This window comes from Peromyscus californicus, unplaced genomic scaffold (genome assembly GCF_007827085.1).
Source record: "Peromyscus californicus insignis strain IS unplaced genomic scaffold, ASM782708v3 Scaffold_22__1_contigs__length_63687245, whole genome shotgun sequence".
NCBI lineage: Eukaryota > Metazoa > Chordata > Mammalia > Rodentia > Cricetidae > Peromyscus > Peromyscus californicus.
Window position 1 is genome coordinate 35,947,593 of NW_026294525.1, and position 23,717 is coordinate 35,971,309.

At 36.0% G+C, this 23,717-nt stretch overlaps 1 protein-coding gene across 1 annotated transcript in view; it reads left to right on the top strand.

Moving 5' to 3' along the window:
• Themis (thymocyte selection associated) overlaps nucleotides 1-23,717 on the top strand; it is a 187,622-nt gene that overhangs the window by 39,962 nt on the left and 123,943 nt on the right. The window contains exon 2 of the mRNA XM_052750638.1: nucleotides 4,917-5,078. Within this exon, the coding sequence (XP_052606598.1) occupies nucleotides 4,917-5,078 (162 nt within the window). The remainder of the gene's footprint in view (nucleotides 1-4,916; nucleotides 5,079-23,717) is intronic.

A 23,717-nucleotide genomic window follows, 5' to 3' on the forward strand; every position in this document is an offset into this window, starting at 1 on the left:
AAGAGAAAATACACCTCACACCAACCCTTGAGTAAGACATACTGATGTAGAAAGACAGTTACAATCATTGTAATTTGTTAACATTTACAGTAAAGGTTAGTAATGAAAACATTCACGAGGGATCTAGTACGGACAAAAACTATATAGTAGCTCTCAGGGGTGGGGTGGGGGAGGGGAGGGTTTGTACATTTAGCTAACTTGTTGTCTTTTTTCTAGGAAATCATAATAAATCCCCAAATGTACATGATGTCAATAATAAAAAGAAATTGCCCCAATTCAAGCTGTGATGATAATCTCCAAAGGTCTGTGAGGAAGTGTGTACAAAGTGCTAGTAGAACACAGGAGTGCTGTGGGATAATGCTTTTGTACACTGGTTTAATAAAATGCTGATTGGCCAGTGGCCAGGCAGGAAGTATAGGCAGGATAAGCAGACAAAGAGAATTCTGGGAAGAGGAAGGCTGAGTCAGAAGATGCCAGCCCACCATCCAGGGAGCAGCATGTAATGGCATATAGGTAAAGCCACAGAACACATGGCGACATATAGATTACCAGAAATGGGCTGAGTTTAAGTGTAAGAGCTAGTTAGTAGTTAGCCTGAGCCAATGGCCAAGCAGTTTTAATTAATATAAGCCTCTGTGTGTTTACTTGGGTGTGAGTGACTGTGGGGCGGGGTGGGACACAGGAAAACTTCTGGTTACACAGGAGGGAATGAACATTTCTTTAGGTTGGATGTAAGGAGGTTTTGAGGACGAGTGTTAGCTGAATCTTCAGGGTCAGTTGAGCAGGGACAGGTTGATGAGGAGGTAAAGGAATGAAGGACAGGCACAGTTTGGGGCATGGTGTGTTTGAACACTGAGCAGAAAAACCTATAAACAGTGGAGCTTCCTCTTTCCTGACTGCCAAACATTTTCAACTTTGAGGAGAAATGGAAGTCTATAGAACCAATCGTTTCGGCTGTTCCTATGTGATCATAGCATTTCTTATATGAATTGTCAAGCAAGGGATGAGCTTATAAAAGGATATTAATGTGTCGTTTTTATCGAGCAAAGTAGCATTACAGAAAAGGTGATTTCAAAGGCACATGGTTCTTTCATTACAGCCTTCAGGGGCAATGTTTGATCACTGAAAACAGGCTGCTTTGTTCCAGTTTGCTCTGATGTTTGGCATTATCCTGAATACATATGCTCTGACTTGGAAAGAATCAGTCTGTAAAGATTTAATAGATTTGAGACTTGCATATTCAAAATACATGTCTCCTGGTTAAAATGGAATGAAAACTACTTGAATATGTATGTCTGTGCATAAGCAAACATACTTCAGACACACATCTCAGCAAAAGTTTAAGAAGCAATCACACATATGTGTTTATTCTGAGCTCATGGAAGTTGCCTATTTTTAAAATTCATCATTATATTAAAACTCAGGGAAAAGTATATTTAGGAGGTATTATATTGGTAAGAACAAAGTAAGGGGAAACTTGCCCGATTCAGGGATCTACAAGTAGCTAGCTATATGGCTTTGTTATCTCTCACTGACACAACTTCTTCATTTTGGGGGCCCCTGAGCAGCCTTTCAAGTACAGAAGTGGTGAGGATGTGGTTCAGCTGGTAGAGTGTTTGCCTCACATGCTCAAAGCCCTGGGGTGGATCTCCAGCACCATGTTGACTGTGCGTGGCAGCACCTGGGACACACGAAGCAGGAAAATCAGAAGTCTATGGACTTCTTGGGCTGCATTATGAGTTGAAGACCAGCCTGGACTACACAAGACATTGAGAAAGAGAGAGAGAGAGAGAGAGAGAGAGAGAGAGAGAGAGAGAGAGAGAGAGAGAGAGAGAGAAGTTTCCTGGTTAGAAACAAAATGGTAGTCACATGTTAAAAGAGGAATTTTCTGTTAGCATTTGCATGATGTTCTTATCCTAATATTAATAAAAGAAGTGAATTTCCCTTTTATTTTTAAGGAGAGAGAAAGATGCTTAGGATGAGACTAGAAACTTTTAATGTGTTGGCTAGAACTCGTAATTTTATTGTCACAGAATTCTCTGGCTTCTCGCCCTTACAAACTGATATATAATCTTGCACAAATTTGTCTTTTGAATTTTGGATCCTTTTGAACCTGTAAAAGAAGATGGCATTTTCTGCCATTCAGTTGGCTATAAATCATATGGAAGAATAGACACTCATTGTACAGAAATTAAGAGCAACACTTTCAGCTACAAGGTGTTCAGTTAAATTATGTCCTATTTCACTTGATAAAGAAAAACAATCTTTCCTTAACATTTACATATCTCAAATCCTTTTCCTGTTCCCCACCTCAGTGACACCCAAGGTTTTCTCTGGGAGGGTGGCCCATGTTCCTCTGATTTGTTTTGCCACAATATCAAAACAGGTTGTTTCAGTTGTGTACATGCAGACCAGTGCTTTACAAACCTTAATGTACTTATTAATCATCTGGGGAGCTTGTTAAAAATGCAGGTTCTGAATCAGCAACTCTGGCCAAGATTCTAACAAGCTCCCGGGTGACACGGTGGACCACAGTTTGGGTAGTTAATGTCTAGAGTACAAATGACCTCTTATTAAATTGGTATTTGTTCTGGGACCCTGATAACTGGAAATGTAGATTCCCTGACTTTAAAGTTACTTCAGACCTTTGTTTTGTGCATTATACATTTAATAAAAAACTATATAATTTTGACTCCTTCCACCTATTCCTTCTTAAAACAAGACAAAACTAAACTAAAAAACACTTCACTTCTTTTACTTTATGATTTAGACACAAGAAACTACTTAAAGTTTCCAGAATGTGTCAGTTTTTTTTTTTTTTTTATATCTGAGGACCTTTTTAATACTATTGCTTCTGCCCATTTTTGCATTATGTGACCCTTCCTTTAAAGTCCACACCAGCCTTCTCCTTTGCTCTTTCCCACAGAATGAAATGCTTCTGAGACTTCACAACACTCTGCATTTCCTACATTATGGCTTCTTCCTGGTCTTTTTCAATGGTCTGCCTACCTTCCCACTCTTTGCAGGAACATGCTTCCGAGGGAAAAGACTATACATTTATCCCTGATGCCTACTGCCACTCACAAGGCCTAAGACACTTAGGTTACTGACTGAGAGAAAAGGGGGGGGCTGGATATATTGTAATCATATTTTTTTCTAGTGAACCTTAAACTAGAATTGGGAGTAATAAAAACCAAACTCACAAAACATTAAATACAGGATGATATAATGGTAATGGTATAAAATGTTAGCATGTGATTTATCATAGCATATAACTGTTCTTAGTTCACTGACAGTAAATGTTGCATGGATTTCTTTATTTATTTTGTCTCTCAGCTTATTAAAAAAAAAAGGACTTGAGACTGGTAACTCTATGTACTCAGGTTAATGAAGGTACAAGAACAAAATAGTTAAGAGAACAGTGTGAGAAAGCAAATGGGTGTTGTGGATCAGATACTCAAAGCTTGAGGACCGGACAAGCTGATCCTCAGGACTGATGTTCTCAGTACAGGATGGTCACATGCTGGACTTCCATTTCCACTTGGCTTGGGAGCCTCACCTCCACGAGACTGTTAGCCTCTCTCTTGTTCTTTGGGCTCCGGTAAAATCTGGCCACAGAGGTACTCTGGAAGAACAAAGAAGGTCAGAATATCTGTTTTCCTAGGTTGCCTAGAGGTGGCTGTGCTGCTTTGTAAATTTTCCCTATGTAAGTCAAGTACCTTCAGATTCTTTGATTGTGTTATATCATGCTACCTGTTGAGACATTGATATAGTCATAGAGTGTTTTGAACTGGGTTAAATCCCAGTTTTATAAACTTTTATGAAAGCCATGAATGCCATAAGAGGGTTATAGTATCTATATCTATATCTATACCTATACCTATATATCAGACCAGAGTCTGCGAGGGCACTAAAGAAAAAAATGGAAATAGAAAATTTACTTTTCAAAAGAGAAAAATTCAGAAGGCAGACAGAGCTAGCATTTTGTCCTCGTAGCTGTATATTTACCTTGATCAAGAAGCTTTGAGCCATCGTGAATGGAGGGATGTACAATGCTCCTTACGCCAGTTGTAAGCTACCATTCATTTGTGATGCCATTGTCCAGAGAAGCTGCCTTGAGTTGTTCTCTTTATGACTAGGGCTGACTATTCAGAACTGTGACCTCATCTTCCCTGATGTTCATAGTTTGATTGTTTCACTGCCCATTCTCCTTCTATTTGGGAGACATGGAAAGAAAATAAATGAATGAAAACCTTAACGTTCGTATCCAGGATGAGAGGTTTGTCAAGAAGGAGGCTGAAATCGTGAACCACAGTGACGCTGCTCTGTTTTGCTGGGCTGCTCTGCCACCTATTGCCATAAAGGTATTGAGCACTGTCTCCAGCTTGTCAAAAAGCAACAGATAAAAATGGCTAAGGAGACTTAAATTCACGATGATGAAGTGAACCAGATCTGAAAAATCAGTAGGGAGCTGTTAGTATGAAGCCCTGGTGCACAAGCCTGTCTGTCTTTGGGTCTTGGATTGTATCATAGCCCTGTTTGCAGTACTTACTCAAATTGCTGTTGACTCATATAGGCCTAATTCTGTGACCTGGAAAAAATGTGCCATAAATCCCGGCAGCGGGAGACCTGCGTGTGGTTTGACCTTGGATAAATGAGATAAAGGTGATGAGCAAACTATAAATTCATTTAAAATAATGAAAAATAAGATTGTTTATACTTTGCCCAGTGGATAAAGTGAAAATCCAATGTTTCATGGTACATGGTGTACATTTTGGGAGAGTCAGATTTAATTCCTGTTTATTAGGTGGCTAAGGGAAGAATTGAGTGAAGACATTTTATGAGAGGCTCTTGACATGGATTTTGTTTTTCACTGTTTAACCTTTTAAAAAAAAGATTATTTTCTTTCTTTTCAGGGTCTATTTATGAAATGTTTGGCAACGAATGCTGTTTGTCAACAGGAGAAGTGATTAAAATCACAGGTCTCAAAATTAAGAAGATCATGGCTGAAATTTGTGAAGATAATACTAGAGATTCGGCATCCCAGAAGCCCTTTGAATTGCCCATGAATTTTCCAGGTACAGTTGATTGTAACCACTTCACAAATTATTAATAGTCATATGTAATCAAAACAATTGAAAACAAAGAAAAATGACAACTTTCATACTGCTTTTGGTGTTGTTGCTGCTGCTGTGGTTTTGAGACAGGTTCTCACTAACTAAACCAGACTGGCCTTGACCTCAAGATTATCCTGCCTGGGATTGCAAGTCTGCAATGGTGATAACTGCCTGGGATAGGCTGTGTAGTTGGGTGGGTTGAAAAAGATAGAATTTTTATAGGTCAATCAATTCAAGAACTACAAAAGGCCTTTTTATATGGGAACTAGGCACTTTAGTTAACAAATGACTGTTTACAAGTGTTTGGTGTGTCTTTAAAGTAAAATTATTTTTGAATGATACATAGCAACATAAACACAATATTAATGAAGGAATGTGATATTTTCATTCATGAATGTATACATAATATTTAAATCAAGCTACAGACCTCTAGAGTCTCAATTATTTAATTTTTTCTTATGGTGAAAAATGTAAAAAACCTATCTATTAGCTCTTTGAAATGTACAGGACATAATTATTAGCCTTAGTCATCTGACTTTGTGATAACATACCAGAACTTCCAGTCCCTAGGAATGCATTTTGCCGTGTGCATCACTAGATGTTCTAACGAGAGTCAGTAAATCTGTTAGCTGATCATGGTAGTGCATATTTATGATCCCAGCACATTGAGACAGGTCGATCATGACTTTAAGGACAATCTGGACCACATAACAAGAACCTGCCCATATATCCCTCTCCAATAAAATGATAAAAGTGAAAAAAAAGTCAAAACTACATTTTCATGAGGGGCATAAAACTAATTAGCATCATTTAAACCTATCTACTTTATTTATTTTCTTTTTTAACAATTACTCTAGTTCATTGCCTCACTGCCCACAGGATCTTACTGATCTGGTTGCTCCTTTTTATCTAGGTAACTCTATCCAGCTTTCCAATGCCGTGCCTTATAGGAACTGGTTGCCCTCCATCCTACCCTTAGATATGTATTTCTTATTTATGTTCCTGCGGTGTAAGTCCCACAGCATGCATATCGTTAGGTAGTCACTAGTGATTCACTTGTCTTGTTCTCTAGACTATGGGCTGTCAAACTTCCTATAAATCACATTTTAAAGCCTTGTAGCCAGGTTGTTTGTCAGAACTACCCTGCGACAATCTTGTGACATGAAGGTCACTACAGCTATCACACCAGTCGACCAGTGACCATGGTTTTGACTCAACAAAAACTTTAATATAAAAAGAAGGTGGCCAGTCAACTTATTTGTTGATGTGTGCTCTACACTACTAATTCCCAGACTTCATATTTCCACCATCGAGTACATTGAGAATAAACTCAACACCTGTCAATTGAATGAGCAAATGGGTAGTGAATGAAAAATCACAAAAGCATTATAATGTAATGTGCTTCACAGTATTGATATATACCTGAGCTACATAGGATCAGTAGGTCATGTTTCAGCACATAGATTTGGTAGCTGTACTGCCAACTCCACCAGCTTTTAGTTGTGTTACCTTGACAAGTTATTTACTTACCAAATGTAAAATGAAATACTACTACTACTACTTGACTCCTAGTGTCTGAAGGATAATGTTAAAACATAATTAAAGTGCTTGTTATGGCATCTGGAATATATCAAGGTATATAAAATAGTGATAACTTATATTACTATTATTAGGATTCTTATGGATATCATTGGGAGAGTCCAAAAATGCTCTTCAGAGAATATGATAATTAACCTGAGGTTTGGAGAGTAAAAATAAATTAGATATATTTAGGAGAAGATTTTTCCAAGTGCCATTCTCTGTCCCTTTGAACCAAAAGCTTGCCTATTCTTTTATAGCCTTCCTGATCTTTCATAACATAGTTTTCAAACATGGCTACACAGTGAACTCCTCTAGGGAGACTAGAAAGTCATGACATATGAGGCATCCTGATTTATTTGGTTGAAGTCTGGTCATGAAGTTTTCTCAAAACTTCTATGGTGGTACTAACCTGAGGTTGAGAACCAGTGCAAATTTAGATGTAATTCTCTCTCTCTCTCTCTCTCTCTCTCTCTCTCTCTCTCTCTCTCTCTCTCTCTCTCTCTCTCTCTCTTTCCACATATATTCTACATATACATGTCTCATATATCTATGTAACCCAGGCTAGCTTGGAACTTCCTTTGTAGAGGAGTCAGGCCTTAAACTCACACAGAGTGCCTACCCCTGTTTCCAAAATGTTGGCATTAGAGGCATGTGCTTCCAGACCTAGCCTAAATCACTATATTTTTATGCTTTAATTATTGTACTTATTGCAATTCATATGTAATTGAAGTTATTTCTGTGCTTGTTGGACTAGTGTGATCTAAGAGATAACAAGGTGACTAGGAGCAGAAGTGAAATCATTTATTGCTGTAATTCTCAGTCATCAGAACAAGATGTTCAGACTAAACATTCATTTATTTAAAAAGGTTCAGAATCTTCAGATAGCAAAGGAGTGTCTTACTGGACTAGTAGAAACATTTGGCTTTTGACTAAAGTCTAATTTAGGTTATGATTATTTGGAACTTCCTTTGAGCTGCCAGTTAGCATGATATTTTTTCATTAATTGAGTAAAAAGTTTAAAGACATGTTTACAAGTGGCTCTTATTACAAGGGTCAGAATTAAAATAGAGGAATATGGTGACTAATGATGGTTGGGGAATGTTTTCTTCCAAAACATACTTCAAAATCCTATATAAATGTTTCTTCATTAATATCACTGGGGAAATGATCAGAATCGAAGGCATTTTCATAAATCTCCACAGCAACATATGCTTATTCCATATTAAAAATTTTTCATTTAAACTCTGATTATATTTTAAAATTTAAAATTCCTATAATATTTTAATGGGAATTTTTATTGACATATGTTCATTTTGCATAGTGATGGGCTTCACTTCATAGACTATATCATGTACTTTGAATACATTCACTTTCTTTCCCTTTCCTCACCTTTCCTATTGTTCCCATTCATTCCCCAACTCTTGCTTCTATATAAATACATATATAATATACATATGTTGAATATAATATATCACACACACATATATATATATGTATAGTTTTACATATCTGTGTGAAATTCTAGGATCCACAAATAACTGAGCAATAAAAACGTGTAATATTGTCATGTCTTTCAGCTGTGTCTGTCTTTTGGCAAATGTTACAATTTAATTCTTCTTCATGGTAAAATATACCCCACTGTGCATGTCCAGCACAATTTGTTATCAGTTCATCTGTTGATGAACACTTAAGATGATTCTGTAACTTGCCTACTGTGGATAGTGTAGCAATAAATATACAGGTGACAACATCTTTGTGGTATGTTGACTTAGACACTTTGGGCATATACCTAGAAGTGATGTATTTGGGCCATATGCCAGTCCTAGTTTTAGTTTACAGAGGAGCTTCCATATTGATTTCCATAGGGCTAGAACAATTAAAATTTGCATTTGTTATTTATTTTCTTGATGATAACCTTTCTGGCAGGAGGGAGATGGAATCTCAATGCTGTTGTATTTTTTTTTGATAGCTAAGGATTTTGAACATTTCATTCATGTGTTCATTGATCATTTGTACTTCATCTTTTGAAAGCTTTCTGATTGTGACATTGTCCCATTTACTGAGTGGAATTTAGATTTGTTTTTTTTAGTTCTTTGTGTATTCTAGATTTTAATCCTCTGTGTAGCTGTCAAAGATTTTCTTCTATTCATGAATTGTCTCATTACTGAATTGTTTTCTTTGCTGTTGATGTTTAGAAACTTTTTAATTCCATCACATTTATCACAGCTTAAAATTTTTTTCAACTAAACCAAACAAAGGGAGTAAAAGACATCTATGATGACAATTTTAAAATATGGAATAAACGCATTTTAGAAGACACTAAACAACAGGAAGATTCCCCAAAGGTGTTTTAAAGCATCCTGTCTTATTTGCTTAACTCTTCAAAGTTCTTCTTGTGGCCGATTTCTAATTTAATTCAATTGTTAGAGGACATACTTTCTGAAATGTGAATTTTACAAATATACTGAGACTTATTTTATAAATATGTACTCAATATAGAAAAATGTATATCCTCTTCTTATAGAAGTACATTAAAGACACTTGTTCATTTATAGAGGTGTTCAAATCAACTCATTTCCTGGTTGAGCCTTCATAACAACATATCTATTATTGGATTCATGTATGTAGTTATTAAATGACAGTAGAAGTGAGATATTTAGGGGAAAAGGGAACAAACAGGAAAAGGTGACCAGTGGAACAGGGTGAGGGGTAGAACATGCTCATCAAACCATATATAACTTATATGTATTAAAAAAGAAGTTATGATACTAAATACTACAATTATTATTATTATTGAATTATATAGTTCCTTGAAAATCTATACGTTTTTGTTTAATGTACTTTGATGTCTGGGGATATGTATCTATATGTATAATTGTTACCAGTTTTCAGTGGAGAATCTGTTTTAACATCATATAACCTTCTTTTTTACTAATAACATTTTTAACGATAAATTTGATCCAATTTTTAAAATTTATTTTGACTCGTTGATTTTTTTTTAAATAGTGTCTTGTTCTCTTGCTAAGCTTGGCACTGAATTTACAAAATTCCTGCTGTAACCTACTGAGAGCTGGGATTACAGGTGTGCACCAACATGCTCTTCTATATTTTGTCTGATTTAAAATAGTTATTCCAATTTTCTTTATTTTTGCTTTCTTTTTTTTTGCAACTAGTTACGTAGTCAATCTTCTACCGTTTTTACTCTCAAACTACTTACGTTTTTAAATTTAAAGTCTGGCTTTTGTAACAAATAGCCTATGCTTTGATATTTCTCTTTTATCATGCCAAGCTGCCTTTTAATCATTGTTTATCCACTTTTAGTTACTATCATAATTGACAATAAAGAATTTATAACCATTACTTTGCCCCCTTTTTCATGTTTTCTACTCTTCTTCTTCATTATTGTCTACTTTTTGTATATGGGTATTTTCTAGCATTCCAGTTTACTTCCTTTGGATTTTTTAAAGACGTTTTGGGTTCATAACAAAATTGACTAGAAAATTCTATAATGAGACCCAGTCTCCAAAACACCATATTGACCAATGAACCTACCAACCATACACACACACACACACACACACACACACACACACACACACACACACACACATACATACACACTTCACTATGATTGTTAGATTACATAGTAAATGTAGTAATAGTATATTTATTTTAACAAAGTATTAGATTATCTTGCAAAACGACTTTGTCATTTTTTTTTACTTATATGAACAATGAATGAGCAATCTTGTTCCACGTTCTCCCCAGGAATTGGCTCTACCGGTGTCTACATTAGGTCATTCAATGCATGCACATCTAGGGTATCGATGTCTTGTTTTAATCTGAAATTCTCAGATGGAACAAAAGTAATAATGGACATATTTTTACATACTTTCTTTGGTGAAGTATCTGTTGAAGATTTTTGCCCATCCAAAATGTGTTACGGGTTTTCTTACATTATAAACTCTTTGTATATCTTGAATAAAAACCTATTATCTCATTTAGATTTTGCAAATATTTTCTCTTAAATCTTTGGCTTCTCTTCTCATTGTCTTGATAGTGTTATTTTTGGACACATTTCTAATGAAGTCTAGCTTACCATTTGTTTCTTTTCTAGATTGTGTCTTATGATTATACCTAAAGTTCATCTCCAAAATCAGTGTCATCTAGGGTCTCTTAAACTGTTACCTGGTGTTTTGGGGTTTCACATTTAGGCCTTCTATATATGTTGAGTTAATATTTGTAAGGTGTAAGTTCTATGCCTGTATTCACTTTTCTGCATGCAATGGTCTAGAATCATTTGTTGCAAAGAATATGTCTACTGCTTTATGTTTCCTTTGCTCTCTTTAATTGGCTGTATTTCTCTGAAATCATTCCTGTGCTCCACATTGTGTCACATTAGTCAATCTGTGTATTCTTTCACTAACACCACTTTCCTCTGTAAAGTATCAAAGTATGTTGATACTTGATAATAAGTCTTGATGTCAGGTAGCAACATTCTTCTGAACTTGTTATTATTGTTCAAAACATTACCTATTCTGTGGTACTTTGCCTTTCCACATCAACTCAGTTTTTGTTAATATTCATAAATAACTACCCAAGATTTTGATTGGATTTATAACTTACAGATATAGTTGGGAATAACTGATATTTCATTATAATTGTGAAACTTTCTAGCCATAAATATAGAACATTACTCTATTCATTTACACAGTTTTGCTTTTATCAGAATTTTATACTCTTCTTCATAGAGAAGTAATATATATTTTAATATTTTATACCTATTGCATTTAGAGATTTTAATTTTTACTACACTTAAATTTATTTATTGGGGAGGTTTCACCCATGCCAAGCTGTGCATGTAGGGGTCAGAGGAGAACTTGTAAGAATTAATTCTCTTTTGTATCATGTGGATCCTGAGGATCAAACACAGGTCATCACATTTCATGGCAGGCACCTTTATTTTCTGAACCATCTTGCCGGCTCATCATTTTGAGGATATTCATGGGATGTTTTAAATTTCAAATTCAGCTTGACTATTTCTTATAAAAGCAATTACTTAAAAACAAAACAAAACTTTTTCTCCTTGCTCTAATTGCCCTTTTATTCAGGGATGTTTTCATTAGAGACTATCTTGGATTATTTTTGCTGATGCTTTAATATTTTCTCCACGAACAAATGTGTCATCTGTGAACAAAGACACTTTTGTTTCAGCCTTCTACCACTGATGATCAGCACAATGTTGAAAATGAGGTTAAAGAGGACATGGTGGCTATCCCCCTCATTCTAGTTAGCAAGCCCTCCAGTGTGTTGACAAGTATTCTTGTAGTCTAAAGTGCTGAGGTTTGTGTTACTGTTTTTGCCCTCAGTGGGGATGGGATTTTGTCAAATGCTTTTTATTTATCTATTGGTGTGATCATATGATTTTTCTTCTTTAGCTTCTATATATGATAAATTACATTAATTAATTTTTAAATGTCAAAGCATTCTTGCGTTAGTTATAAAACACAGTGATTGTGCAGCATAATCCCTTAGGGTATGATTTAATTTGATGATATTTTTGAGGATTCTTACATCTATAATAGTGGGAGATATTGATGTATAGTTTTCTTTTCTTATTATATTGGCATTAGAATAGTGCTGGGCTTATCCTACATTGAATCAGAAAGTATCCCCCTGTTTTTATCTTTAGGAAAAATTATAAGATACGTCATAATTTTCTTAAATGTTTGGAAGAACTTAGCAGTGAACCCCATTTGGCCATGGCATTTTCAGGTCTGGAACTCATTAATTATTAATTCAATGTCTTTAATAAATATAGGTCCATTGGGAGAACCTATTTCTTCTTTGGTGAGTTTCTGCAGATTTTGTGTTTTGAGAAAGTGACTTTTGCAAACAGGTTAGCAAGATGTGAGAGCATGCTTGTTCACGTGGTCCATTACCACACTTGCAGTGTCTCTCATAGGATCTAAAGGGATCTGTCTGTTTTGATTTAAGGTGTTCGTGTCTACTTACTCTTTGTTTTCGCTACTCCAGCTAAATGTTACTCTATTTTCTTCATCTTTTAAAGGCGCCAGGTTTTGGTTTTGTTGATTTTTATCTATTGATTTCCTGTTTTTAAGTTAATTTTTTTCATTTATTCGATATATTTGCTTCAATTTCTAGTTTCTTAAAGGAGAGTTTCTTTGTGTCTTTTTTTATACACATAGACACATGTACCTATACACATTGCAAACACATGCACAGATGTGCCCATGCACACACACACACACACATACGTATACACATCAGCTCATGTATCTGTATGTGCATGCACTCACACATATGCACACACACACACACACACACACACACACACACACACACACGTGTAAATACATGCACAGATATGCCCATGCACACACACACATATATACACACTCCCATTTATGCACATGATTGACATGCACTCACATGTGCACACACACACATATATATACACACTCCCATTCATGCACATGAATGACATGCACTCACATGTGCACACACACGTATCCATGCACAGATGCGTACACACAATGAATAAGTGTCAGCACTTTCTTTGTGAGGCAATTCTCTACTGACAGCGCAGTTTCTTGATTTTTATCAGTCACATTTTTGATTTTCTGTCATTTTTGAAGGACAATTTCGCTAATTACAGAATCAGGTCAGTTGGTCGTTTTCTTTAAATGCTTTGTGAATTTCACTCCTCTCTCTTGTTGGACAGTTTCAGTAGATTCCATGCCTATTTGCTCTATCATAAATGTTTCATCCCCCTGAATTCTTTTACAATTTTTCTATCATATGCTAAGATGCAGTTTTTTGGCCTTTGCCCTGCTTGGCATTCTCTGATTTTGCTGAATCTGCTTTTATGTCTAACGTTAATTTGGAAAAAAAAAATATTTCTCATTATTTCTTCAACTTTCTTTTCTGTTCTTTTATCTGATATTCCCATTATGAATATTTTGTACCTTTTGTTTTTCGTAGTTCTTGAATATTCTGGGATTTGAAAGACATTGTTTTATTTCCTCCTTGTTTTTCTAGATTATGAGATTTTTTTTTTTTTTTTTTTTCTGGCTGAGACCAAATCTAGCAGCCAGCCCATGAAAGGCATCTGTTGTCTCAGTGATTCAAATATGTGAGCCTGACTCTGGTGCTTATTTTGTTTCACCAGAGTGCGTGTTTCTTTTTGAGTGTGTAAGCATTATAATTTTCTTCTTCATAACCAGACATGAGTGACAGCTGCTGGGGTACATACTCCCATGGTGACATGATGACAAGGTGCAGGCTGAGGAGGTAAATTCTGTAGTTCTCATGCTTGCACTGAGCCTGTGCCTCTGAACTGTGACTTTCACAAGAGCCTGTCCTCACCTGTAGTGGGACAGGATGGCTACAGTGGGCTGCATTCGTGCAGATGGGTATTTTCCTCTTCTGGAGTGGAAGGTTAGAAAGGCTGGTGTTGTCATCCTTGCCTTGCATGAGGTAGGCTTTCACAAAATTCCAGTCATTCATGAGCTGGTTAATTAGGGTTTTTTTTTTTTTTTTTTGGTGGGTATTTTGGACTTCCTGAGAGTGGTTTTCTATCTTCTTGTCTCCTGGGTTGTACCTCTGTGGCTTTCTCTCTCCCACCGAATTTCATTGGCATTTGTATCTGCAGACACTCAGTCATCACTTTCCGCCCAGGCTTCTTTCCTAATTCACAGATGTGCACTTAATGTCAGACTAGACTTCTGAGCTCACACACTTCATAGACATTTAGGAATCCAAACTTGAAAAAACAAAGACTTTTAAGCTGGTTTTAGTGCTTGTCCTGAAGATTGCAAGTAGCGTTTTTATCCATAATAATATAGTTTGGACTAATTAATTTGAGTGTCTTACAGATATTCACTCAAAAAAATCCAACTTTGAAGGTTTTGTGAGTTTTTCTTCATCTGTGCTTTTCTCTGCCTCTATTCATACTACGATGATTCTCCTCTTTCTGTGCGTATTTGCATCTGATAGATATTATTGCTACATCCACTTTCTGTCTTCTTCATACTTTGTACCTCAGTTTGAGCCAACACAGATATCTACAACTGTGACCAGTTATCTGGTTTTGCAAGACAGCATTCTCATGATTTTATCTCTATATACCCAATTTCCTTGAATCTAAAGTAACTGACATAAATTATTTCTCTATTTAGTTTGATTGTCCAGGCTTCCTCAGGCACAGGTTCTAGTGTATTCAATGGATTCCCCATCCCCATCCCCATGCTCTTTTTTGTCTGATTCATTCTTTTTGCTAAAAACGGAATGTTTTAATACCTTCTTGTGTGTTTGTTTTGTGTGAGTGCCTATGGGGGACACATACGTGCCACAGTGATCATGTGGAGTTTGGAGGACAACTTTTAGGAGCTGGTTCACTCTCTCTGCTGTATGGATCCAGAAATCTAACTTAAGTTACCTGGATCAGCAACAGGCGCCTTTACTCCTATGTTATCCCACCCACCCCCAAAATCCGAATGTTTCAAAGAACTGCATGTAGACGCACTAAAAGTCCTGTCCTGTCCTTCTTTCATTGGCGCTTCTTATTGCTAGTTGTTTAGCTTTTTTTTTTGTTTTGTTTTGGTTTTTGTTTGTTTGTTTGTTTGTTTGTTTGTTTCTAGACAGGGTTTCTCTGTGTAGCTTTGCGCCTTTCCTGGAACTCGCTTTGTAGACCAGGCTAGCCTTGCACTCACAAAGTTCCGCCTGCCTCTGCCTCCCGAGTGCTGGGATGAAAGGCGTGCGCCACCACCGCCTAGCCGGCATTCTTTTCTTACTGAAGTCCACTTTCTTTGTCATGTGTGGCTACTGAATGCTTTGCTTTGTAGACAACTGATAGTCCTTTTTTTTTTTTTTTTTTAACTGAAACTTACAAGTCTTCAGTTTTTGTTGAATGATTTCTGCCTTTATTTGGGGTGTATCTTCACAACTCAGGTATAGCCTGTTCAGGTACAGCCTCAAAGAAAAACAGGACCGGGAGGCTGTGGTCTCCAAGGTTTATCTTGGTTATGCACAGAATCCTAGACATGGGCAGAGCTGTACATGAGTATATGGCCTTCTAAATTCTCTGCGGTTCTGTTGAAGCATCCTGGTGTCCGTAAGACAGCGCACATACCCAGGTTTGAAAAGACTGCTCCGTTATACCCTTGTTCTCCCCTGCCATTGCAGGCAGCTGAGAATGTGTTTGAGAAATGCTTTCAGGAGAATTTTTTTTGTCACGGAATGAACTAGAAATTAGTAAAACAGAGATGACTCTTAGGTGTGGCCTTCCAGAGAGTTACTAGATATACTAAATACTTGCAGTTTTCTGGATTTGGGATTGAAAAAGCATCAGCCATATCCTTCCATAGCATTATTTTTCAGGCTACTGGTTCTCAAAATTGCCATGGTGCTTTGGATGAGGACTCTGGGAGAATGGGGACGTAGCAGGCTCAAACACCATGTTGGCTCCACTTCCTGAGGTTCAGTTACCTTTGTGGATTCTTCTGAGATTGCTCCAACTCCAGTTAATTTCTAGAGTCCTGAAAAAAAAATCCCTCTTCTAAGAAGCAGTTTGTTGTTTTATGTAGGAAGCAGTTTCTAGATACTCCTGCTTCATCATTTTGAAATGTGTTGAAATACTTAAACACAGATACTCAATTTCAGCTAGTGTTTGAAACCTTCTGGGGAGACCCAATGAATGGATTCCACAAGGTTTCATTTGTAAATAAATAAAATCCACTGGGAAAAGATACTGGCATATGTGCCAAGAACGGTGTAGCAGACAGGCCTCTAAAAGCTTAGGTTCCAGCAAGCGTCAAGGCAGGAAAGGTTCACAGAGATTTAGGAGAGACAGTTTTAGGGAACAGGTGCAAATCTTTTTTGCTGAAAGGTAGATAGGAAAGCAAACTTTCAATACACACCAGTTCACATCCTATAACATAACGTCTCCATATGTCTCTATTTTGTCACCTCCCAAATGCTCAAAGACATTAAAAGATAAAAAGTGAATATTCCATTTCTCTGTGGGAATAAACAAACTGCCCAAGAAGCACAGTTTGTTCTTTTTGAAGACAGCTCTCTTTGCTGAGCTCAAAAACTTGGCTGTTGCTGCCAAACACAACAAAAATATATCCTGATCCGTGGTAGCTGATTGCATTATCCCCATAGATTGGTAAATCACATCATATATGCTTTATAGTGAGGATCCAAATTCTTAGATTACTTTCTAGAAAGATTTATTCCTCCTTTGTGGTATGATGAAGTGTGAATAACAAACATCTCCTGGTTAGTCATGAGAAATACCCTGGAAGAAAATGTTTCCCTACATCTTTATGATGAACAATGATGTTTTTTTCCCAAATAGCAATTGTACATTGTATCTCTTATGCTCTGGTTTCCCTTGAAATTTTATAAATCTTTTGCCTTTTACATTGTGTCTCTAAACCATATGCTCAAGCAGAGCAGTGGATCCATCCATAAAACCGCTGCTAAAATTACAAGGCTAGATTGAAGAAATTTTTCTCCTTGAATTTTTATATCCTAGTCTATGAATTGTATTACTGTGAAGGAATCCTATTTCAGGAGACAGAAGGTCTGTAAGAAATGTGAAAGTAAAGCTTAGAGATGGCATATCCCTTGCTACCCCATGCTCTAGGCTATCTTTCCACACTCCATGGAGGTGAGATGATGGTGTGGCAGACAGTGTTCTGAATATGTGTGTGTTTATATGTAAGTTATAGAATCAATCTACATTTGACAGATGAGACATTCGAGGTAATGGGAGGCAGAGTAACCTGCCCAAAGTCATATAGTTAGTAAATGTTTTTATTAAATCTGCACTAGCTCTGTCCAATAGAAATGAGTTACATGAATAATTTAAAAATTTCTCGTAGTCACATTGCTGTATTATGCAGTGCTGCATAAAAGACACTTCCAAATTCAGCAGCTTAAGACAAAAAACATCTTGTATGCTTTTCTTGAGCATATGAAAAGTTAAAAAAAAATTAACAATAACTAGTGACTAAAACTGGCCTAACAGAAATGCTTCTATATAAAATTGATCATGATAAAAACGATAAAAAAATTATCAAATAATTATATACCTTTTGCCTGGGTGTTGAAATGCCCAATTCATTAACATTTTTCAAAATAAATTTTCACATTGTTTCATTTGGAAACTAGTATATTTAATTCATGGAATAACTATAATCTTACAATCATCAATGATTTATAATCATAAGTAATTTTTCATTTGACTAAAGTGTGACTTCCTAAAACAATCTGATAAAACATTATGCAAAAATATTTAAAATGTATACTTATGATGAATACTATCTCAATCTTTTGTTTTGGAGGGGACTTTGTTCAAAGAAGCAAGGTGTAAGGAAGGATTTGTTTATTCCACCTGGCTGTGAGGAGGAAGTGGAATTGAGAGCAGCCCCACACAGAACTCTGTCCCTTACAGAGCTTGCTACCCAAAGAAGCAGGAGCCATTTCCCCGCATTTTCTATTAGGTCAATTTCTATTAGGCCATGTCATTCCCATTCTCACTGAATCAAAATAAACTCAGTTGTGGCTACTATATAAAACATTTTCCTGACCAAAGGGAGTTTTCTGTACAAACTATGTGAGAAAATACAAATGGACGTGCAAAAGAAAACCAGCCTTTTGTATTTTTCTGTTTTAATTTTGGGGTCAATTTTCTTGTACATTTAAAACACAGTAAGTTTCTACCCTTGGATTAGCAATAGTGTTTATCACCTTAAAGACAAAGTAGACTTGGAAGTTCTAGGTTAAGATAATATTTTACTTCCCACCCATGTGTCTTTTTAATTCTTAAGCATTGGATGAGAATTTTGTTTTGAAAACAAGCATTTGAAAATGGGCAAATCTGTAGACGAATTTCTAAATGGTCTTATTAAATAAAAAACGCAGAGCCAAATATAGGGGTGAGAGCCTTACTTAGATCAGGGAAATAGGGAAAGCCACCAGCCAACCTTACCTCACCAACTCTGCAGCTTCCCAATGCGAGTTACTTCCTGCCTACCCACACCTTTATTGCCTTGTTGTTATGCCCTCTGATTTGCTCTCTGTCTAGCTACATCACTTCCTCTTCCTGGCCAGCTCTGCCACTTCCTGTCTGTACAGGCCTCCAGAACTCTATGGTTGGTACTGGAATTAAAGGCGTGTGTCACCAAGCTCGACTCTTTTCCCTAGTGTGGCCTTGAACATTCAGTGATCCTGCCTGCTAAGTGATAGGATTAAGGGTGTGTGCTACCACTGCCTGACTTTGTTTACTTAAAATGGCTTGCTATTTCCTCTGATCTCTAGGCAAACTTTATTTATTAAAGCACAAATAAAATATCACCACACAAATCCACAGCTGATGGTGTTCTTTGATAGATCATGTCTCCTTCTAAGCTCTATTTTATCATTCTTTGTTCATTTTTTCCTGTACGTGTAATTCTCCTAATGATGTTCTTTCCAGCATCGCCATGGAAAAACCATCATGAGAGCAACTAGCTTGCCCTTAAACACTGTGGACACTGTTCTTCAAGTCGCTTCACACTTAACAGAACATCAGTATAGTATGCTATTTTATTCGTACTCAATGATATTTCAAGCATTTAGAGGTTGTTTATAACATCCTCCACGATAATGTATAGCTGTAAAAAATAGTACAAATTCGGCCTTATATCTTGCTTCTTTTAGAAAGAGTCATTGGAGCACAAGCTGGTTTTCATATCCTCCTTGACTCCACAAACCAATATGCACAGTGTCCACCAGGTTCACCATTCACATAAGAGTGATACAAGTGTTATAGCTGAAGGACTTACACATTCAGGTCATTATCAAAGTCCATAGCTCCTATTTGATTACTCTTGGTGTTGCACAAACTATGGGTTTTGATGAATGAATGACATCTATTCACTATTATAGTATCATATGAAATAGTTTCACTGCCTTGAAAGTCCTCTGCACACCTCTCAGTCTTCTATATTCCCACAGCCTGTACTGACTCTGTAGTCTTAACTTTTCTGAATGTCACATGTTGGAATTATGTGGTAATACGGCCCTTTTTTGCGGGCTGTATTTTTGTTCATTCCCTAAATGTATTTAAGGGTGTTCCATAGCCTTTCATAGATTAATGAGTCATTTCTTTTTAACGGGGCCTGATATTTCTTTGTCTGTATATTCATTGTCTACCCCCTAAACCCTCTAGATTTCTCCAAGTTTTAACAATTCCAAGGAAGAACTGCTGTAGACATCGATGGATAAGTTTTTATGCCCCAAGTTTAAAGTGTATCAATTTCTCCTAATTATACATGTAACACATCTTCTGGAAAATTAGACAATGGAAAGAATGCCAGGAAAGTAATAAAAAACCCTGTAATTTTCATACTAGAGCTATCTAAAATTATTTGTATATGATATATTTGTTTATATTATCTTATAGGTACAGTAAATATCCACCCACAGGTAGTCACATGAATTCACATAACAGACAGAAGTTCATTTCTATATCCTTGCCTGTGTCAATAAATATTCTTCAAAGCATATTTTATTGTATTTCTCATATGTGTATTTATTCTCATATTCCATATTTATTGAATTTATCTTGATAATGGTCATTGATGCCATTTTTATTGTAATGAATAATCTTTTTAAACAAATACTTTATTTTTACTACTGACTATTGCAATTTCATGGACTTGAAATTGTTGCCTTAAAAATAACAATATTTTTAAAAATTTTTGTTTGTTTTAAGACAGGGTCTTATTATATATCTCAGATTGGTTTTGATTTATGTACTTCCTATCTCAGCCTTCTGAATACTAAGAAGTCATGTGTGTGTGTGTGTGTGTGTGTGTGTGTGTGTGTGTGTGTGTGTATGTGTGTAGTGCGTGTGTATGTGGTGTGTGTGTGTGTGCAGTGTTTGTGTATGTGGTGTGTGTGTGTGTAGTGTGTGTGTGCACTGTGTGTGTGGGTGTGTTTGTGTGTGTGTTGTGATGCTGAGGGTCAAAACAAGTTCCTTGGATCTCCTAAGTTACTACTCTACCATTATCTATATCTCCAGACCTTAGTACAGTATATATATATATATATATATATATATATATATATATATATATATATATATATATTGCTAAAGCACATTTTGTATCATTTTTGCCAGTCTGTGTTACTACCAGGGACATGTGAGGGACCAACCTAGTTGCTTTTTGAAGGTTGAAGTTGAACTGTTTGTCTTCCCCTTATGTTTTTAAGTTAACAGCTTTATTAGAACATGACTTAGTATAACAAAACCTACCTGCTTAAAGAACACGATTCAGCAATCATTGAATCCTTGACATCCTTGTCCCATAAAAATAAAACAAAATAATCTTTAAGAAAACCCCTCTAATTAAACGTATAATTTATCTAGAATCAAAGAGAGTAGTGAGGTCTGAGACAGACAGCAGAGTGTGGACCACCAAGCGTACAGGTCTTCAGATGTGACATCAAGGCAGGTAGGAGGCTTGTATCTTGTTGGGTATTGTTTTAGAAAATGTGGTAAATAAATATGCTCAGGATCAATGAGTTGGAAAACCTTCAGCATTGAGATAATGACCATTATTTGCAGATAATAATAATATACAGAAAAACTAATAGAATCCAATGAAAGAAAAAGTCAAGAATTTTCTTAAGTTTTCTAAGATGATGAGTTGCAAAAAAAAGTGTTGCCAGGCGGTGGTTGCTCATGCCTTTAATCCCAGCACTTGGGAGGCAGAGACAGAAGGATCTCTGTGAGTTCAAGGCCAGCCTGGTCTACAGAGTGAGTTCCAGGACAGGCTCCAAAGCTACAGAGAGAAACCCTGTCTCGAAAAACCAAAAAAAAAAAAAAAAAAAAAAAAAAAAAACCAAAAACCAAAAAAAAAAAAAAGTGTAAAACAATAACAGAGACGTAAATGCATATTTATAAATAAAAACATGCAGCTATGAGTTCATTTATAATTGTTTAGTATATGTTAGGATTAAATATTGAATAGTTACCTGAGTTGGTCACGTATGTATATGTGACCTGAATAGAGAAATAGAAATGTCTAAGGGGATGATAGGAACTAGAGGAGGGAATAAGGTGAATAAAGGCAGGTAGGAGGCTAAGGAATAAGTACACTCAACACACAATAGGTAGTTATATGAAAAGGGGAAACACGCCGGGCGGTGGTGGCGCACGCCTTTAATCCCAGCACTCGGGAGGCAGAGCCAGGCGGATCTCTGTGAGTTCGAGGCCAGCCTGGGCTACCAAGTGAGTTCCAGGAAAAGGCACAAAGCTACACAGAGAAACCCTGTCTCGAAAAACCAAAAAAAAAAAAAAAAAAGAAAAAGAAAAGGGGAAACACATTTTCAAAGAACCACAAAATATGTGGAAAAGTGTATTAAAAATAACAAGATATATTGAATATTTGAATTAGACGTTTGACTATTGTGAATATATAGATTCTGAATTAGTTTATGTTTGGCTCAATGATAAATGTAACTTATGTTTTATAATATTAATTATGGTAATATTGGTCCTTGAAGATACAACTGTAAAGTTCATTTTGGAGAACAAAAGAACAATAATATTTAAATATTTTTCAAAATGGAATGCTGAGGAAGTATTTTTCTACACATATTAGTACCTAATATAAAGTTATAAGTTATATTTCATGTTATGGAAGCAGAATATTACTTTGGGGTGGAGAATTAAGATGTTTATTATGTGGAATCTTCTAATCTACAAACTGTCTCTCCATTAATAGTTACATACAATTCAGAAAAAGCATATCAAACTGAATCATCAACCTTCTAACACATGGCAAAAAAAAATAGAAATAAATGAAAAAGCTAATATTTAGCTAAGACTAATTATATTTGAAGCAGCTTTCAGATTACAAATTACAAGACTGGTTAAAACTAAAAATATAAAAAAAAAATCAATAAAAGCTTGCCATGATGAGGCAGGTCTGTAATCTCAGCTATAATACTGGTATCTGAGGCAGGGGGATCACCAAGGTCAAGATTTTCCTGGGCTTCAGAGTGAATTGAAGGCTGGACTGAACATCTTATCTAGACTCTTTCCCCCAGAAAAATAAATAAAGAAAAATAGGGCTGAGGGTGTAAATTAGTACAGAACACTTGATTTGCATGTGTGAGGCTCTAGGCTCAATTTTTACAAACACACACACACACACACACACACACACACACACACACACACACACAATCAATGTCAACAAAAACACAAATTTGCGGGAAGTTAACTGAGAGCCGACCAGTGGACAGAAGTAATTCAAATGACTCCTACCCATATGGAATCTAGTTTGTAGTCACTGATGTAAATTAAGGCAATAATGAAAACTTCCACATGTGTAAAATTTAGCTACATTTTTTTCTGATTGTGGGAATGAAGTTTCAAAAAATGGCCAACCAACTGAAGGGGAAATCATACACTGTCTGAAATTAAATTCAGCAATAGAATGCCTAGCCCTTCTGAAAAGATTTGATATACTTCAGGTTCCACCTGTCAATCAACTAGCAAACCCTCACTTTGCACATGTGCAGAGATTGTGATTTAGGACTGCACTGTACTTGTCTTTGCCTTGATTCAGCCTTCCTAGAATGGCAGTGTACAGAGAAAAGGGCCTTCTCATGTTTAAAGAATTAATCCAACGCTCTGCATATCAGAGTAAATTCGAAAGCAATGATCATTGCAGAATTTTTATTAGGACAAGATAATGTAGTCAGCTGAAAAGTAATCGTAAGTAATGACAAATGTTACACTATGTTATTCAGCCATCAGAAGTCTTATTTTTGAAAAATTCTTAAAAACATTAGGTTTCATCATGGTTTGATACTAAAGAGAGAAAGCCTACACAAATACATTACATAGTAATGTCTCAATATTTTGAAAAACCTTTCTACCTGTACATACATAAAGATTCAAAAGTGTATGTCAAAAATTAAGAGACCCTC